Source organism: Trichechus manatus, unplaced genomic scaffold (assembly GCF_000243295.1).
Source record: "Trichechus manatus latirostris isolate Lorelei unplaced genomic scaffold, TriManLat1.0 scaffold00018, whole genome shotgun sequence".
Lineage (NCBI taxonomy): Eukaryota > Metazoa > Chordata > Mammalia > Sirenia > Trichechidae > Trichechus > Trichechus manatus.
In genome coordinates, this window is record NW_004443954.1 from 12,218,891 (window position 1) to 12,237,995 (window position 19,105).

Here is a 19,105-nt window from a genome sequence, read left to right on the forward strand (position 1 = left end):
GTCACAGTATAGTGAGAGCAACTAGGGTCACATAGCAGTGTGTGTATAAATTTTTATATGAGAAACTGACTTGCATTGTAAACTTTCACTTACAGCACAATAAAAAAGATTTCTCTTTGTTCAATTGGCTGTATACACAGTCTGTTGAAATATTTTGAGACTTACATTGGACTTGATGAAATGTTGTCAAACTTGTCAAAAATTCATCTCTTGTTTACTCTGAATTTGTGTCCTTAAATTTAATAAATCATTCTTTCAGTAACTATTTTTAGCTTATATAATAACAAATACTAATATCTTTAAACATAAAAAAATTATAATTCTCCACATGTCCATTTAGAAAATCAGATATGTTCTTTTGAAAGATTCTGGTGTGCTTATTAAAGAGTAATGAAAGCTGTCAGCTTGACAGTGACTTCTTTTTCTGGAATTCACCAAAGCTCATTGACATCATTCAGACTGGAGGGCGCCATTTTTCTGTCAACCCAGGACAAGATATAATACCAGGAATATATTTATTTACGATATTTTTCATGTCTACACAAATGCAATTTTTTCCATTTTCTTTTACTTCTGGCACATGGTAATGTTCCATTCCACACAAATGTGTTTTGCCCATTACCTTGGGCTTGTTATTCATTTTAGCACTTTACTCCACCCCATGCTAACGCAGCAAGGAAATCTTTCAGGATATTTATATTGGAGCCTAAAAGCTCTCAACCTTAGGCTTTCAGTCTTATTTTTTTGTTTTTAATTCCTGGGCTCTGGCAGCCTGTGGTTCATGGTAGAGATTCAGTATATTCTTGTTGCGTTGAACTGAATAAAGCTGTGTATTTTCTGCCAGTTTGATTTTGTAGGGTCCCATTTGTATTTCTCTATTATCTGTATTAACTGTCAACCAAGCTCAGGCTGGTTACTGCCCTTCTGTCAAGTCAAGTTTCCCATGCTGTCTTTATTATAATGACCCACTGTGAGACCATACAAGACTCATCCTAAATTTCCCCTTAGATCCTCTCATGTATTTCCTGTCTTCCTAACAGGGCTGTGTTGGACTTGGATCACTGGTTTCATACTTAGTAATGTGACCAGAAAAAAAAATCTGTTTCTTTGTGTATTTTGAGTTTAAAAGCTCATGTCATACTGGTTTTATTGTGTTGAATTATGTCCGTCTTTAATATATACTAACTCTCGTACAAGGGTTGTTGTTGTTAGGTGCCATACAGTCGACTTCGACTCATAGCAACCCCGTGTGTCAGAATAGAACTTCCCCATAGGGTTTTCTTAGTAAATTCTATTATATTATGAAGCTTTTAGTGCTTTTCTTCACTTTAGGCAGAAAGAACATTTGCTTGGAATCTCCTTTAGCCATGCAGTTTTCTTTGTTACAGTGTTTTCTTCTTATCAGTAACTTGCCTACTTGGCCTGATGATTACTTTCCTATTCTCAGGCGTACTTTGTTTCAGCCGTTATTTGTTTGGTCTACTTAAGCGACAATCCCTCATTTGTAATTTAGTCCTTTTTTCAAACTTGAGCATGCCAGCCTGCACTTATAGCTGTGGCATTACAGAGTCAAGTCATCATGTTCCATCTGGAGTTTCTATTAAATTTTAATCTTTTCCCAATCATTCTTTTTATCTCGGAATCATTTCTGTTTGTTTCAAAAACAACATTTATTTAATAGTTCATGTAGATATCACAGGAAGCAAAAATTCCATGTCCTTTTCCCCTATCTTGTCTATTACCTGTGCTCCTACCACCTTCCTATAGCATTCCCCTTGCGGAGCTGGTAGAGATTAGCATTGATGTGTAGAATTACACTAGAAAAGAGCATTCCCCCAGCGCCCCCAGCCATGCATATTTAAAAAAATTTAATTTCCAGGCTATTCTGAAACTGTATCATTTGAAAACCACTGATTTTTGTTTCTTCTTTGCCCCAAAGTTGGAAGAATAGAATATTCTATCAGCTCTCTAGTTTTATAATGTAAATTAGGGACCAGTATGGATTGGACTTTAATATAATTTTTTGTTGCTGGTTACAGCTGAGTCGATTGTGACTCATGGTGACCCATGTGTTACAGAGTAGAACTGCTCCACAGGGTTATCTTGGCTATAATCTTAGCAGAAGCAGGCCGACAGGCCTTTTCTTCTGTGATACCTTTGGGTGGGCTCAAACCACCATCTTTTAGGTTAACAGTTTAATACTATCTGGAATCGACTTGACGGCAATGCGTTTGGCTTTTGGTTTGGTGCTTTGTAAAACTGGAGAATTGGAAGCTTGTTGAGGTTTAACATAAGGTTTAATTTTGTATGTAACTTTTTGAAGGAAGTGCTGCATTAAGGCTTTGTGTACTTTTCCTTCTTTCTTTCTCAGCTTACTTACAAGGGAATTAAAAATTTAGTGAATAAGGAGCTATGTTCAAATTCTGTCTTTAAGTATAAGTGCAATCCAACATATCACATATCCCAGCTCTAAAGAGTAGAAATGCCTAATCCATAACAGTAATTAGAATACCAAACGTATTGCCATTGAGTTGATTCCGACTCATAGCAACCCTATAGGACAGAGCAGAACTGTTCCATAGGGTTTCCAAGGAGCAGCTGGTGGATTTGAACTGCTGACCTTTTGGTTAGCAGCTCAGCTGTTAATCTCTGCGCCAGCAGGGCTCCGTAATTAGAATAGTCTTTTTAAAAGGATTTTACCTCTCTCTCTCTCTTTTTGACAAAATATTTTATTGTGTTTTAGGTGAAAGTTTACACAGAAAGTTAGGTTCCCATTTAACAATTTTTGTACAGATTGTTCCATGAGTTTGGTTACAATTTTCACAATGTGTCAGCATTCTCATGTCATTCTATTTGTCCTGTTTCCATTGATCTAGCTTCCCTGCCATTCCTTGCCTTCTTATCTTTGCTTTGGATGATATTGTTTATTTTATAAGTCAATCTGTTACTTGGCTGAAAGATGACCTCTGGAAGTGGCTCCAATTCCAAGTTTATACGGTATCCTAGGGCAGTAGTCTCGGGGGTTCCTTTAGTCTATCGGTCCAGTAAGTGTGGCCTTTGTTAGAAATTTATATTTTGCTCTACATTTTTTCCCATTCTCTCCACGACCTTCTGTTTGTCCCTGGTCAGAATGGTCAGTAGTGGTAGCTGGACAGTAGCTAATTCTGGTCTCAGGCTAGGTACATCTCTTATCAAATTCTGTCAAAGTGAATGCTGAACTCTGCAAACTAAGGTTGTAACAATTGCTCGAGAGAAAATTAGTTGTACATTTTATTCTCCTATTAACATTGATCTAATCTTAAATGAAAAATAGCTCTTTAATTTTTTGTTTTATAAGAAACTTTGGACTATTTATATATTCATTTTAAGATAATAAGACTTTGTTTACATGTTAATTTTGAAGTGGTCTAAATATGTGTGATTATTTCTGCAGTACTAAGTATGACAGTGGCTTTCAGGGTGAAGTTAGGCTGTCATGAAAAATAAAGCTGATTTTATTAAAATAAATTGTACACACTATTTTGTCACTATTATAGTCAGCCATGTGTTTAAAAATATTTGATATCTATAATAATAACTATAGCCATTAATTTTAAATGCTTACTCTTTGCCCAAAAATGTACAAAAATATGCTACATGTATTATCTCATTTTCTCTTTATAACAGTCCTGTGTCTTAAGCTGGGTTCTCTAGAGAAGCAAAGCCAGTAAAGACTATAAATATATATAGAGAGATTTATATAAAGAAAATGGCTCATGTGGTTGTAGAGGCTGGAACATCCCAAGTCCATGGGTCAGGCTTGAGGCTTCTCCTGATTCACGCAGCCACCACAGAGGCTGGTGAACCCAAGATCAGCAAGTCAGACAGCAGGGCTCTGGCTCACAGGCTGTGAAGACTGACGAATCCCAAGATCGGCAGGCAAGATGGCAATTAAGCTGCTAGCTCAAGTCCCAAGAACCAGAGGTCAGACGAACAGGAGCCGGGTTACAGGATCCAATGTGAGCAAAAGCCCACCAGCCTTGCCAGACTGTCCACTTATATTTGATGCAGGCCACACCCCCAAGGAAATTCCTTTTCAGGTGATTGGCTACTCACAGCAGATCCCATCATGGAGGTGATCACAGTATATCATATCTAATGGAGGTGATCACATCATTATATGACTGCCAGACTACATCATAACTGCCGAACCACTGAGAATCATGGCCCAGCCAAGTTGCCACACAACCTTAACCGTCACAGCCTGTTTTACAGATGAGGGATCCGAGGATCAGAGACCTTAAGTTACTTGCCTGATGTTACACAGTTAATGAAAGCGGCAGAGCTAGGACTCGGTCTCCCATGTGTCTAACTCAAAGCCCATGTTTTTAAGCATTCTGTATACTGCCTCTGTGTATCAGCACATGCTGCTCCACTAAAGACCACTGCTCTAAGCACCTAGTTACTATTTCTCATTTCTCCATGCATGCTAAATGTGAAAAATCTTCCAAGAAAGCTCGTCTATAAATGTATAATAAATGTAATTACTTAGTGTTAACAATAAGCTTTTAGATAGGGCTCTTGATCTTTTTGAGGGAACCTAGGAGAAAGAAGAGGCATTGGTGGTTCACTCTCCTTCCATGTGGGAGACCTGGGTTCAGTTCTTGGCCAGTGCTCCTCAAGTGCAGCTTCCACCCATGTGTCCGTGGAGGCTTGCATGTTGCTATGATGCTGAACAAGTTTCGGAAGAGCTTCCGGACTAAGATGGACTAGGAAAAAAGGCGTGATGATCTACTTCCAAAAGTTAGCCAGTAAAATCCCTGTGGATTACAATGGTCCAGTGCCTTCCACTGTGCTTGGGGTCGCCATGAGTCGGGCGGATTTGAAGGCAGCTAACAACAACCATGGGAGAAAGAAAGGGAAGGCTTATTAAGAAGAATTAACAGAGTATAGAATGTCTGCAGGCTTTTTATTTCATTACCATTCAACATGACCTTTCCTAGACTAGTGGTAAACCTTAGAGCACTGAATTAAAAAAAAAAAAAAAATTAGCAGTAATCTACAAGGGAAATTCATAGTTATATGCTTCTACATTACTTTTATGGCTTTATGTGGCAGATACAGTGACTGCAGGGCTCCCTCTTGTGGACTGTTAAAGCAAATGGTGGTCGAGTCTGAAGATTCAAAGGCTTTCCTATTAAAGACGTCTTTTGTCTAATGACTAAATATCAGTGAAATCTTTTGTGCCATTTGTATGATAAGAGAGAAGCAAGTTTATGAGAGACTTGGGACTGATACTGCTCAAGATGTGATGACTCTCCAGCTCTTTTGTTTTCTTAACCTGGAGCCTGTATTTTCTGTCCACTTGCTAATACGAGGAGGAAGCAAGAGAAAAGCATTGATTCTAAATTCTCCCGCTATTCACATTTTTTGGGGTCAGAGGGGCCCAGAATGGATAACCAGAATAATGTTATGGGAAATAATGTCTATGTTCATTAAGTAACAACATTCATTTAATCTTGGTGAAGGCTGATTAGCCTGTTCATGGTCACACAGTGAGGTAATGTGGTATTTTGGAAGAGAACGAGCAGTGCAAACAGCTCTTTAATAGTAACTTGATTAATTCGCTGAGCCATGTTGGCTTTCTAAGCTGGACTGGAATGTAGGTAACCATGTAAACTAGAACAAGCCTCGGACTTAAATAGTATGAGCCTGACAGAAGCTGGGCTTTAGTAAAGACAAGTTTAATCTATTGTATATTATGCTGTAAAATAAATAATACTGCACTTCACGTTATAGAATGAGCTGATAAGAAAATGGATAATACGGTCAGACTTTATGTAATAGGGCCATAGGATGAGCTTTTTAATAATCGTCTAAATGAAAGTACTTGTTAATTCTCAGAGTCACTTTTTCCTTTTCTCAGTCCCCTGTATATCCTCTTTTATATATTCCTAAATGAAACTAGGAGTCCCTGGGTGGTAGAAATGGTTAACAGTTGGCTGCTAACCAAAAGGTTGGAAGTACAAGTCCACTCAGAGGTACCTCGGAAAAAACACCTGAAGATCTGCTTTTGAAAAAATCAGCCACTGAAAACTCTATGGGGTACAGTTCTACTCTGACACACATGGGGTCTCCATGAGTTGGAATCAACTCCATGGCAATTGATACTGGTAAATGGTACTAATTATTCTGCTTGATATCCGTTCTTCCCCCTACTGGCTTCCATTTGCTTCCTTTACTCGGGTTCCTTCCCGACCAGGCTTACTGAAAATCTGGGGGAGCCTTCCCAGCTCTACCCTTTGTTGTCCCAGAAAATAGGTCTACAAGCTTTTTCTTTTAAGAATTTAAATTCTAATCACTATAGGGACGCAGTGGGGAGGAAAAGCAAACTAAATGAGGATACGTGAAGAAACTAAAAATTTCCAACAATCTTAAAATGATCTCATCATGCTTTATCCTTGATTTATAGTTTCTGATCGCTTTTGTTAGTTCATATTTTGGAAGCTATTCTAAGACAGTTCTGGAAATTTCTCTAGTTTTCTCTTGGAATACTACTTCTCCTGTTTGGCAGTGTGCTTTAGAAACCATTGACAAGTGTTTCTGTTAATTGTTCTATTCCTGAGAATTTATTTTAAGGGAATCAATCAGGATGTGTGTAAAGGTTTAGTTATAAGGATGCTTAGTGCAGAATCATTTGTAAGAAAAATAAAATCTAAATACAGTCTAACGACGAAAAGATTAAGTACATTATGATAATTGCATACCTTAGGATATAACATGGTTGATAAAAATGATGTTGCATAAGTGTATCTATTGACATGAAAAGATGGTCATGAATTCCTGTGTGAGAAAAACATGAACTTTCTTGAATAAATGGAAAACTATATGTACGTATATGTTGATGTTGTTGTTGTTGTTGGCTGCCGTTGACTTAGCCCCCAACTCATGAAGACCCCATGTACAATGGAACGAAATGCTGCCCAGTCCTGTGCCATCCCCATGATGAGTTGTGAATCAGGCATTTGTGATCAAAGGGTTTTTGTTGGCTGATTTTTTGAAGTAGATCATCAGGCCAGATTCCCTGCTATGTATATATGTACATATATAAAATAATTCATAGAAAAATAGAGTGCCAAGGAGTTAACAATGGTTGTTTCTAGACAAATAAGCCCTCTTATGCCACTTTTCCCCATTCTTGGCCCTGGATTGAGCAGAAGAGAAGGCTTGGGGCTGCTAATCCCAGAAGAGCTAATATATCAGATAATTAAGCAAAACAGTGGAAGAGAGCAGCAGAACTTAACAACGATTGAAGTGCACTTAAGAGAAAAATGTGGCCTTGGAGCTGATGAAAATTGTGAACAAATTTTTCTCCCACTCATTTAAAAAACTAAATGAAGCAACAGCTTCCCCACAAAGAACAAATTCAAAAACTTAGGGAAGGCATAATCAGACAAGACAACAAGAGAAGTTGAAACATGTACACTCAGAATCAGGAAATAGTAGGGGTAAATTTCAAATGTATCACAGAAATGAATACAAATTTGTAAGGAGCACAAGATAGAATGCACACTGCAGTAAACAGTAGGAACATAGTGGATAGAAATGAAAAAAGCAAACAAAACAAAACAAATAGTTAAAAAGGATTCAAGAGAAAGTGAGTTATAGGAGATTCAGCATTGACAGTTTGAAGTCTTCGAATAAGAAAGCTGAAAGAGTAGAACAGAGTAAATATATAAAGATATAATTCAAGAAAACTTTTCAGAAATAACAGAAGATTTGCATTTATATATTGAATGAGCACACCATGTACCAGCAGAAAACAACCCAGAATGGTTAACACTGAGCTATGTCTTAGTAAAGTCATTGGATTTTACAGATAGAGATAATTCAGTGGGTGTCCATGTTAAAAAAAAAACCAAGTCACTTATAAGGGGGCATACATCAGGTTTCCCTCAGATTTTGCAGATCTCAGTGCCAGAAGTCAGTGAACTAATGCCTTCAATAAGCTCAAGGAAGGAAAATGAGAGTCAAGGATTTTATATTCATTCAAGTTGTCCTTCAAGTACAAAGACTATAGAAAAAAGTTTTGAACATTCAAGAACCCAATATATATTCTTTTCATGAGCCCCTTTCTTGAGAAAACTACTAGAGGATGAACCTAACCGAACCAAAAGATAACTGAGGAAACCATGATAAAAGGACTTGCAATACTGAATATAGTTAATTCTAGAAATAAATCTAAAATGAAAGTGGGGTGGGTATAGGGTGAAAGGAAAAAATATGAATGTTACATGCTCTGACAAATGACAAAAATTGGAGGAGGAAGGAAGATAGAGTGATATGCTTGTGTGTAATAACTGAAAATTAAAGGATGATATTTAAAGTTGACAAATCAGGAGCATTTTGACACAACAGTTTTTTGTGGTATATATATTTGTAACATTAGCCGTTACAGTGTTTTTTTACATATGTAATTCAGTGACATTAATTATGTTCATTATGTTGTTCAGCCTTCACCATTATTCCTTTTCCAGATTTTTCCATCACTCTTAACAAAAGCTCATTGTCTCCTAAGCAATGAGTCTCCCTTTTTTCCTCCCTCCCGCCAGCCCCTGGTAGCCACTAATAAACTTTGGTGTCTATACACTTGCCTATTCTAGTATTTCATATAAGTAGGATCATACAATATTTTTACTTTTATGACTGAGTTATTTCGTTGTATCATTTCACCATACTTAGTTAATCTGTATGCTGAGCACATAATCCAAGAAGCTGGACTATATGAAGAAGAACGTGGCATCAGGACTGGAGGACGACTCATTAACAACTTGAGATACGCAGATGACACAACTTTACTTGCTGAAAACAAAGAGGACTTGAAGCACTTAGTGATGAAGATCAAAGACTACAGCCTTCAGTATGGATTACACCTCAACATAAAGAGAACAAAAATCACCACAACTGGACCAATGAGCAACATCATGATAAATGGAGAAAAGAATGAAATTGTCAAGGATTTCGTTTTACTTGCATCCACAATCAACACTCATGGAAGCAGCAGTCAAGAAATCCAGTGATGTTTTGCATTAGGGAAATCTGCTGCAAAAGACCTCTTTAAAGTGTTAAAAAAGCAAAGATGTCACCTTGAGGACTAAGGTGGTTGAGGACTAAGGTGGGCCTGACCCAAGCCATGGTATTTTCAATTGCCTCATATGCTTATGAAAGCTGGGCAATGAATAAGGAAGACGGAAGAAGAATCAATGCCTTTAAACTATGGTGTTGGCGAAGAATATTGAATGTACCATGGACTGCCAGAAGAACGAACAAATCTGTCTTGGAAGAGGTACAACCAGAATGCTCCTTACAAGCGAAGATAGCAAGAATTTGTCTCAGGTACTTTGGACATGTTATCAGGAGGAGTCAGTCCCTGGAGAAGGACATCATGCTTGGCAAAGTAAAGGGTCAACAAAAAAGAGGAAGACCCTCAACTAGATGGATTGACAGAGTGGCTGCAACACTAGGTTCAAACATAGCAACTATTGTGATGATGGCATGGGTCTGGGCAGTGTTTCATTCTGTTGTACATAGGGTTGCTATGAGTTGGAACTGACTTGATGGCACCTAGTAACTGCAACGACTAATGATGTTTAGCATCTTTTTATGTGCTCAACTTTTCACAGCCATTTGTATTTCTTCTTTGGTGAAATGCCTATTCAAGTCCTTTGCCCATTTTTTTGATTGGGTTGTTTGTCTTTTTGCTGTTAAGCTATAGGAGTTCTTTATATATTCTTACCACATATATGTTATGTTAAACCCTTATCACATATATGGTTCCCAAAATTTGTCTCCCAGTCTGTAGGTTGTGTATTCACTTTGTTTATGAAGTCCTTTGATGAACAGAAGTTTTTAATGTTGATAAAGTCCCATTTATCTATTTTGTATTTTGATGCTTTTGCTTTCGGTGTTATATAAGAATCCATTGTGAAAAACTAAGTCCTGAAGCATTACCCCTATGTTTTCCTCTTAAAATTTTATAATTTTAATTCTTACATTTAGATCTTTGATTCATTTTGAGTTAGTTTTTATTTGATGTGAGGTATACGTCCATTCTTGTGTTTTTGGAAATCCAGTTGTCCCAGTACAATTTATTGAAGAGACTGTTCTTTCCCCATTGGATGGACTCAGCACCCTTGTCGAAAATAACAGAGGTGTTTTTGCAAACTGTAAAACTGTAGCACTGTTCTTCAGAAAGAAACTGGTTAAATAGATGATGGCTCATCCATATGATGAAATACTTCACAGCCTAGTGAAGGAATGAAGAAGCTCTTTATACCGACAGGGAAAGAGCCCCAAGGTAAATTAAAAAGCAAGATACAGAACTGGTTTTACAGCATGCTACTATTTATGTAAAAGAAGTAGAAAAATAATACATAATATTGTTTGCATATATTTTGTCAAAGAACTCAGGAAGGATATGCAAGAAACTTAAAACAAAAAAAAAAGATTATCATTTTGGGGAAGGGCTTTTTCAATTACCTATCATTCCACCTGGTGATTATAAGTTAATGCAAGTCAGTGAAGGTGAAAGATGGTGATTTGTTGATCGTTAGTCTTAAGTTTTATGTGTTTTATAGTGTGAACATTTAACTGAATTTAGTTGGATTCTAGAATATAAAGATAGGTATTTTCCCTACAAGATAGCTCTTAACCTAAGTCTACTGTTTCATCTGGTGCTCAATCAAAGAAACTTGAGTTTATCTTAATACTAGAGGGGAAAATGGCTGTGTTAAACATATAGAAAGATGTATTTGTGTCTAATGTGGAACCACATCTTTTCTAGAGTTTTCACCGTGCACAGTTTTTATCACTATCCTTTAGAACCCTTTAGGATACTTTGTTCCACATTCCATCTCCTTTTCCTCTAAATCAAATAATAAGGAAACATTTGAAATGATACCTCATTAGGATTTGAGATGTTTTAATTGTATAATTGTTACAGTCTCGTGTGTAACTTCAGACCTGTCTTCTCAATGCAAAAGGTAATATGAAACCACATTTTGTCTTTCTGCTCCATAATGTTCCTATAATGTATTCAAACAGTAGCATGGTAGATGATAATTCTTGGAATGTAAAAGAAAACTGATTGTTATTCCAGCCACACTCTTCATTAGACTTCTAAGTGCTTCAAAACTGGCCATTTAAGGTACAACAACAGAGGAAGAAGGAGAGTCAGGAATAGGAGGAAATGGAATGTATGGCTAATTGCCTCCATGAATAACTGCCTCCTTTGCCATGAGACCGGAAAAACTGGATGGTGCCCAGCTACTATTACGGAACATTTTGATCAAAGATTCTGTAAAAGAATTCTGATCGAAAGGGGGAAAATGCAGAACTGAATTTCAAATTCTCATGGAATTGAGACATTCTGGAGCTCTGGAGGTTGACTGAGCTCCTGAAACTATTGCCCTGAAATAATCTTTAAAACTTAAACCAAAAATATCCCCTGAAGTCTTCTTAAAACCAAACAATAGTTTAGCTTAACTAGCAAAGAATGTCTGCCTTGAGCATTGTGCTCTTTTAAGATTTATCTATATGGGATCAAATTGACAACAGTAACTCAAAAGACTAGATATGAAATTTAGGGGGCAGTGAGTTTATATTAATGGGGAAGGAACAATTCATAAAAGGAGAGTGAGAATGGTTGTACAACCTGAAGAATGTATAATCAGTGTCACTGAACTGTACATGTAGAAATTGCTGAAGTGGTGTATGTTGTGTGTGTATATTCTCAGCAACAAGAAAAATAAAATACATTTTAAAAAAAGAAAAGAAAAAAATTGGCCATTTACCTTTTCATTCTTAGTTTTTCAACTGAAAGTAAAAATAAAATCCTGTTCTCTTCTAGAAATGTGGTATAATGATTATTTTTTAAAAACTTTTTTTTAACTAGAAGGAGTATCTCAAAGATAGCATTATGCACAGTTATGACTTAGTATACTCACCTTTTACTCATTTTATTTCAGCTCAATCTGAATTTGAAGTTTCTGTCTCTGCAAGGAATATCAGGAGATTACTAAGTTTCCAGAGATATCTTAGATCTTCACGGTTTTTTCGTGGTACTACAGTTTCAAATTCTCTAAACATTTTAGATGACGATTATAATGGACAAGCCAAGGTGTGTATAGCTTTAAGAAAACATTACTTTTTTTTTTATAAGTTTAATGAAGACCTTTTTTTCCATATGGTACAATTTACAGAGACCTATTTTATCTGTAGAAATAAGTTGGGCCCATTTTTCAGATTTTTCCTTGAGAGCGGCTGTTTGTTTTATAATTTGGTGTTACAGAGCAAGGGAAATTGCTGAAACAATTAAAATGATGGAAGTATTTTCATTTATTTTGACATAAAATAACAAGTAGATCAGTAGAACATTAAGCTATACGTTTACAAAGAATCTTAATGTTGGACAGAATGTTAGAGATGACTTGATCCAACATCTGTATTCTATAGGTAAGGAAACTAAGGCCTAGAAAGCATAAGGGACTTGTTTGAGCTCACCCAGCTGGTTAGAGGTAAACCCAGCAAAGGAAGTCTGTCTGGTCTTACGACTTTTGGTCAAATGATTTTTCATAGACTCTTGCATCAGTGCGATATGTTGAGAATTTGGACATGATTTTAATTAAACCTGGTGATTGTGAGCATTATTTACTTCACCTTTATATAATAAAAAGATAATGTCTTAATGAAGGTGGAGGTTAGATGAGCTTAGTTTTGACCAAATGAGACTTCTTACTATTTTTAAGTTTTTAATATATTGTAAATTATTCTTTGACTTAATATTTATAGGCTAGATTTTGTAAATTTGTATTGCTAGGGCACCTTCTTTACAATTATATTCAAGTGAAAAATTTTGCTTCCCTCTAAGATGAAAGAAATCAATGGAGAGTGTTCATGCTTTGTTTAAATTTTAAAAAGTCAGTTCAGAAGTTCTGTTTTCTAGGATGAGAATATTGATCTGTAAATCACTGGTTGTTGCTCGTATTATCATGATTAGTGACCTCTATTAGTAATATCTTAGTGTTGCTCGTGTATTTATTCATGAATGTGTACAACACTAAATTTGGGGTGTAAAATAAAAGTTTGTTTCTTGAAAACAAGAGGCACAAAATTTTCAGGTTAAGAATATATGGTATAAAAATATAATCTATTTGGAATTTAAGGTCTTTGTGGGATTTATTTGCTTGGCTGAAGTACCGGCCTAAAAATTAATGTAGTAAATGCATATAAAAAAATTCTCCATAAGTGGAGTGTTTAAAAAAAAATAGAATAACAAATAAGTATGGTATAGTATAGATGTCATACAGCTAGGTTCCAGAATCAGACTACCTGATTTAAGATCCCAGTTCTATCACTTTCTTGCTGAGCAAGGTATTTTTTGCCTCAGTTTCCCCATCTATAAAATGAAAATTGCAAATAGCACCTGCTTGCTAGTGTTGTGAGTAATAGAGTGAGTAAAGCACGTGTAACAGTACCTGGAATGTAGTAAGCGCTTAATAGCTATTACAACTTGTTTTTACTAGGTTTTAAAATCTGGCTTCTAGACCATGCAACGTATGAACCACATTAAATTGATGTTAAATTATATTAAGATTCATGAAAGTTCATGAGATTTTAGGAATAAGTTAAATACTATCCTTACCTATACATCCATTAATTGAAAAATAAAACAATGTTTTGTTTTTCAAATGGAGTTTATGCCTTTGGACTTTATTCTTGTTTGGAGCCAATTGGAAAAGTCATGATTAAAAGGAAAATGATAATTGGCGTTTCTTAAAGTAAATCAGTCACTTTCCATTTTCATTAACTTCTCTATGGACCATCTACAAAAGATAGAGAATGTTATAGAAATTAAATTACAGTAGGAATGTTTGGTTTTCATTTCAGTGTATGCTGGAAAAAGTTGGAAATTGGAATTTTGATATCTTTCTATTTGATAGACTAACAAATGGTAAGTGAAGAATTTGACTTATTCAAGTTAATGTAGTTTTTGTGGGTGAATGCACTGATGGTACAGCTACTGGTGGTTTGCTGCTTTCATTTACTTAGGTGTATGGACCCTCTGCTGGAAGAGAGCATCATTTTGTCCCTTCTCTAGTGACTGATGTATAAGTCTAGAGAATCAGTCTCATAGTTTTATTTTTTTATTATTATTCTTAACAGCAATCAAAAGTAATCATCATCATCACTTGGCTATCCCTAATTAACACTGTTATTATTAATGACTCAGTAAATATTCTTACTATGTTTTTGATTTTTCTTCTTTTGATTGTGGCCATTGATCATGACATTTTTTTGGTATGGTTCTTCAGGTTTTGTTTTTCTTTTTTTGAACATTTTATTGTGCTTTAGGTGAAAGTTTACATAGCAAATTAGTTTTCCAATCAGTGATTCTTGGATTAGTTGTTCGGTGACATTGCTTGCAATCCCTGCAGTGTGTCAGCACTCTCCCCATTTCTTCCCTGAGTGGTTCCCTGTTTCCATTAGTCCTGTTTGCCTGTCTCTTCCTGCGTTCTCATATTTTGTTTTTGGGCAAATGTTGCCCTTTTGGTCCCGTGTAGATGATTGTTCTAAGGAGCACATTTTTCACAGGTGTAAACGTAGTAACAATTGTGAGGATGGTGCAGGACCCAGCAGTGTTTTGTTCTGTTGTACGTAGGGTCATTATGAGTCGGAACTGACTCGACGGCACCTAACAACATTATTTGGCTGAAGGGTGGCCTCCGTGAGTGTCTTCAGTATCAAGTTAGAACATTGTCTTAGGACATTAGTCTCAGTGGTTCCTCCAGTCTTTTTCAGACCACTAAGTCTGTTTTTTGTTTTTTTAAATTTTATTTATTTATTTTTTCTGTTTTGTACCCATTCTAACCAGGATCTTCTATTGTGATCCCGGTCAGAGTGGTTGGTCGGTAGTGATAGATGGGCACCATCTAGTTCTTCTGGTCTCAGGTTAGAGGAGGCTGTGGTTCATGTGGGCCATTAGTCTTTTGGACTGATTGCGTCCTTGAATCTTTGGTTTCCTTTGTTCTACTTTGTTCCAGGCAAGAAGAGACCAGTAGTTCTTCTTAGATAGCTGTTTGCAAGCTTTTAAAACCCCAGACACTACTCACCAGGCTAGGATGTAGAACATTGTCCTTATGAACTGTGTTTTGTCAGTTGACCTAGATGTCCCTCAAGACTGTGGTCTTTAGCCTTCAAGTACAGTAGTTCTGGTATTTCAGTTTTGATAGCCACAGATGCATGGCAATTAAAGACCTTTTGAGAGGCATCCTTTTCTTGTTGCAGTATGGTTCTCAGGCTTCTCTTTCTCTGCACGCTTGAGTGACATTGCATATTATGATGAGCAGTGCTTTATAATGGTGAGGTGCTTTAGGAGAGTGTATCAGAATCTACAGGAGGATGAGTAGTTTGAAAAAATGCCCACAAGTGAATCTGACCTCATTACCCTCTCTCAGGTTTTTTTTGTTTTTGTTTTTGTTTTTTGAGTAGGGTCTTGTTTTCCTATTCTCTCTGAAAAAAAGAACATGTTCTTTGGGAGCAGAAACAGGATTTCCTGTGGGAATCGTTTTATTTAGGATAAAAATTTTGGCATAATTCATGGTGGTACATGTAGTTCACTAGTCTTTGTCCCTTTTGTATCTAAATAGCTTTTTAATAAAATGGAGCTGAGTGGAATTCAATTCTGACTGTTTAGAATGATGGAAATAAATATGTGGGTCATGGCTATACTTTGACGTCACCTGCTTTTTCTTATTTCACTTTGGAATGAAGCTTCTTTTGTAAGGAAGCCAAATATGTAAAACAGACAAACAAGCAATATAACTTTATTCATCTTGAGAATCAATGTGGGTCTAGATATTTTTAGCATCACCGTGTACCTCCTTGGCTCTGACGCCATGCATAGCAAGATGCCTTTGTATGCACCTTCAATTTGTCTGCACACTGTCGAAAGAAGATAAATTGGACCAATCCTAGACAGAAATGTGAAGACAATAAAGTTTGCCTTTATTAGCAAAGCCTCCCTTCCCCTTTCCTGCCTTTTTATTCTTCCCCTTTTCTATTTACCCTCCATCTCTCCTTTGTCCTTTAGTGACCAAGTGTCTGTTCCTCTCCCTGCCCCACTGTGGTCTGTTAACACCGGAAAGGCTCTAATAGCATTTACACACTTGTTTTTCCCCTCAGCCCTCCCTTGTTTAAAAATATAGGGAGTGAAATATCTGGTGGCCCAGCCTTTTCTAGATCTGGGAAATTTCCCTTTCTCGAGTCAACACAAACGTTACTTTAGTTATGATCTCAAGATAAATATAGATGGAACAGTGCTGCTCTTACACCTTCAGAGTTCAGCCTCATTTAAACTCTTAATAGCTTATGGCCTGTTATTAGTCTACTGGAACACTTGTCAGTCATTGAAATAGTTGATTGTTCTTCTCTAAATCTTATTTTTAACAAGTACAGACCCCGCTAGTCAGGAGAACTTGGTATATTACCATATGAAAGTGGAATGAGGTTGACAGTATGTCAGATGGGCAGAAGTAGGAGCCACCAGTCCACATGAGTTAACTGAGCACTTGGCTTTCTCTTTAATCACCTCACTCCTTAAAATGGATTTGTGAAGAGGATGGCTAAATGGTTTCTTCTTTGGGTTGATTCCAGATCATTCGGGGTTAGTAGAAGCTGCCTTGATTTTACAGGTAGTGATATGTATACTCAGTTAACTACGGCTGCCTGGATGTTACAGAAATTCTCTACACAGAGATTACTGGGGAACAAATGGCTAGAAGAAGAAAAGTCATTTAACTCGCAATTAGTTACGTACTTAGATCTGTTTTCCTTTCAAAAGTGTTTTAGCCTGAAATGAATTTGGGATGATATATGTAAACATATTATCCAAGAGGATAGTCCCCCCTTCTTGCCTGTTGACCCAGTGTTTTCTGTATTCCTTACACTGGGGGACAAAAATCAAATTGTCCCCAGCTTGTCCCCTCCAAGAAGGAAAGTCGTTACTGTCTGGTAGGATACATTTGATGTTCCTTTTACAGGGGAGGAGAGGGTGACTGAGATAGCAATACATGGCTTGCCACCTCGAAAGCAACCTGGTACATGACGACACCGCCCTGGCCTGTGTTGTGGTGGTAGCTGATCCTGCCCAGCTCCTACCTAGAATCGCTTTCTAAAAACTATCGAGGGTGCTATATCACAGGCAGTTCTATCCTTTGATATAGTTTTATGAGGGTAGCTTTTCTGTAAATACAGTTTTCTTTTCTAAGAAATGTTTATTTCTATTTCCATAAAAAAGTCAGTTCTGTGCTTGTTTAACAAGTATTACTTGTTTGGAAATGTTTCTTGATTTGTGTGAAAGGTGAGGTGTATTATGCTCTACATATTCTTATTCACTGATTCTAAAATATTCAGTTGGTACCTTGTAACTTGAAAAGGGAAACTACGTCGCATGCAGTTTCTCCGTTTGAGACAGATAGTACACTCTTAATTAGATTTGCTTTACAGTTCTGGATGGGAGTATTACTTAATGCAAGACGCTTCCTGCAGTTTGTCTGGATCCCCAGGAGAGGGCATTTTCCCCGTTAGATTCTAGCTTTCTTGAAACTTCTTTCAGACCCTAGAAGTTGGTAATTTGTTTACCTAGGTTTGAAAAAAATGATTTCAGAAGAACTCTATGATAACTTTAATACACAGAATGAATATACATTCTGAAATTTCTGTCTATATCCGAAGAAAAGTAGGCTGGTACAGCAGTAATAAGAGAAAAACAGCTTACCTCCTCACAAATATGTCCAGACCACGTGGTCTTCCGTTTGCACCAGGAGAGTATTAGTGTTATCAGTACCTGAATGTATTTTACCACTTAATCTCTTAAACATAAAATATTCTTAAAATTGTTTTTCTTCCCGTTTGGAAGAGATATGTTAGGTAGGTTTTTTAAAGAATCTCTTTTGGCCCGCCACATCCTTTTCAACATTACTCATGCAAGTATTGTTCCAATTAATTTACTTTATCCTCAGCCATGGGCTTCTGTGAAGAATTATTTTAGGCAGTTTTGGATAAAAAGTTCAGCCAAATAGTCTTTTATTATCCTCTGTACATATTGTTACTATAAATTTCATCATGGGACTAGTTAAATCCTTTATACATTTTAGTAAGATGCATAGACTTCTTGAGAGAAAACTAGAATCATGTTGATGATATTATCCAAATGCTGGCAGTAATTTATGAGATCATACCCCTTTAAAATACATGGTCTGTTTAATTGTCAAAATAATATAGTATTACATGTCCTGTAGGATGTATGTTGATAAGCATATGTGTCCACAGTTTCTACTTTGAGAACTGTAATAGGAGGTTTAAAAAACGGAGAGTTGTACCGTGGAAGGGAAAACCAAGCAGTACAAAAATGGTAGTTTTTTTTCCAAATTTAATTTCTGGACTTTCTGTGACTCCAGTCGTCATTGACAGACGAGTGGAATTTGAGGAGGAAGACGACCCCCATTGCGTGAGCTCTTTGAGGAAGCTTAGATGTGTGGGGGAATAGAGAGTACACTATTTTTGTTACTGTTATTTGTTATTTGAAAATACTTATCTTCCAATTCTTGTGGATAACTGAAATAACAAAAAATAATTTGTTAGAATGGAAGAAAGCTGTTATGTTTAATGTTCATAACTGGTGAAACAAGAAGATACAAATTTTAGACAGGCACAAAGTAGGAGTTAGCTCGCCTCCATGTTTTATAGTCACAGTCCATATCTGGGAGTACAGTGCAGCCACATTAGCTTGTTTTTCCTACTAATGTAATATCTCTCCTTTCTTTTTAGGGAATAGTCTAGTAAGTTTAACCTTTCATTTATTTAGTCTTCATGGATTAATTGAGTACTTCCATTTAGATATGATGAAACTTCGTAGATTTTTAGGTAAGTGATTCTAACCCATTTAACAGTAACAAGATTTTATATAAGAGCTTGTTTAAATATTTTATCAGTTGTATCAGTTAGCTATTGCTGTATAACAAACCTGCCCCAAATCTAGTGACTTTAAATATCAAGCATTTGTTGA

The 19,105-nt window shown here is 36.5% G+C and overlaps 1 protein-coding gene across 2 annotated transcripts in view; it reads left to right on the top strand.

The window, feature by feature from the left end:
- Nucleotides 1-19,105, top strand: part of PDE7A (phosphodiesterase 7A) — a 137,465-nt gene that overhangs the window by 98,148 nt on the left and 20,212 nt on the right. For both annotated transcript variants that reach the window (XM_004372558.2, XM_004372559.2), the window contains exons 4-6: nt 12,006-12,157; nt 13,927-13,990; nt 18,868-18,963. In XM_004372558.2, coding sequence (XP_004372615.1) covers nt 12,006-12,157; nt 13,927-13,990; nt 18,868-18,963 — 312 coding nt within the window. The remainder of the gene's footprint in view (nt 1-12,005; nt 12,158-13,926; nt 13,991-18,867; nt 18,964-19,105) is intronic.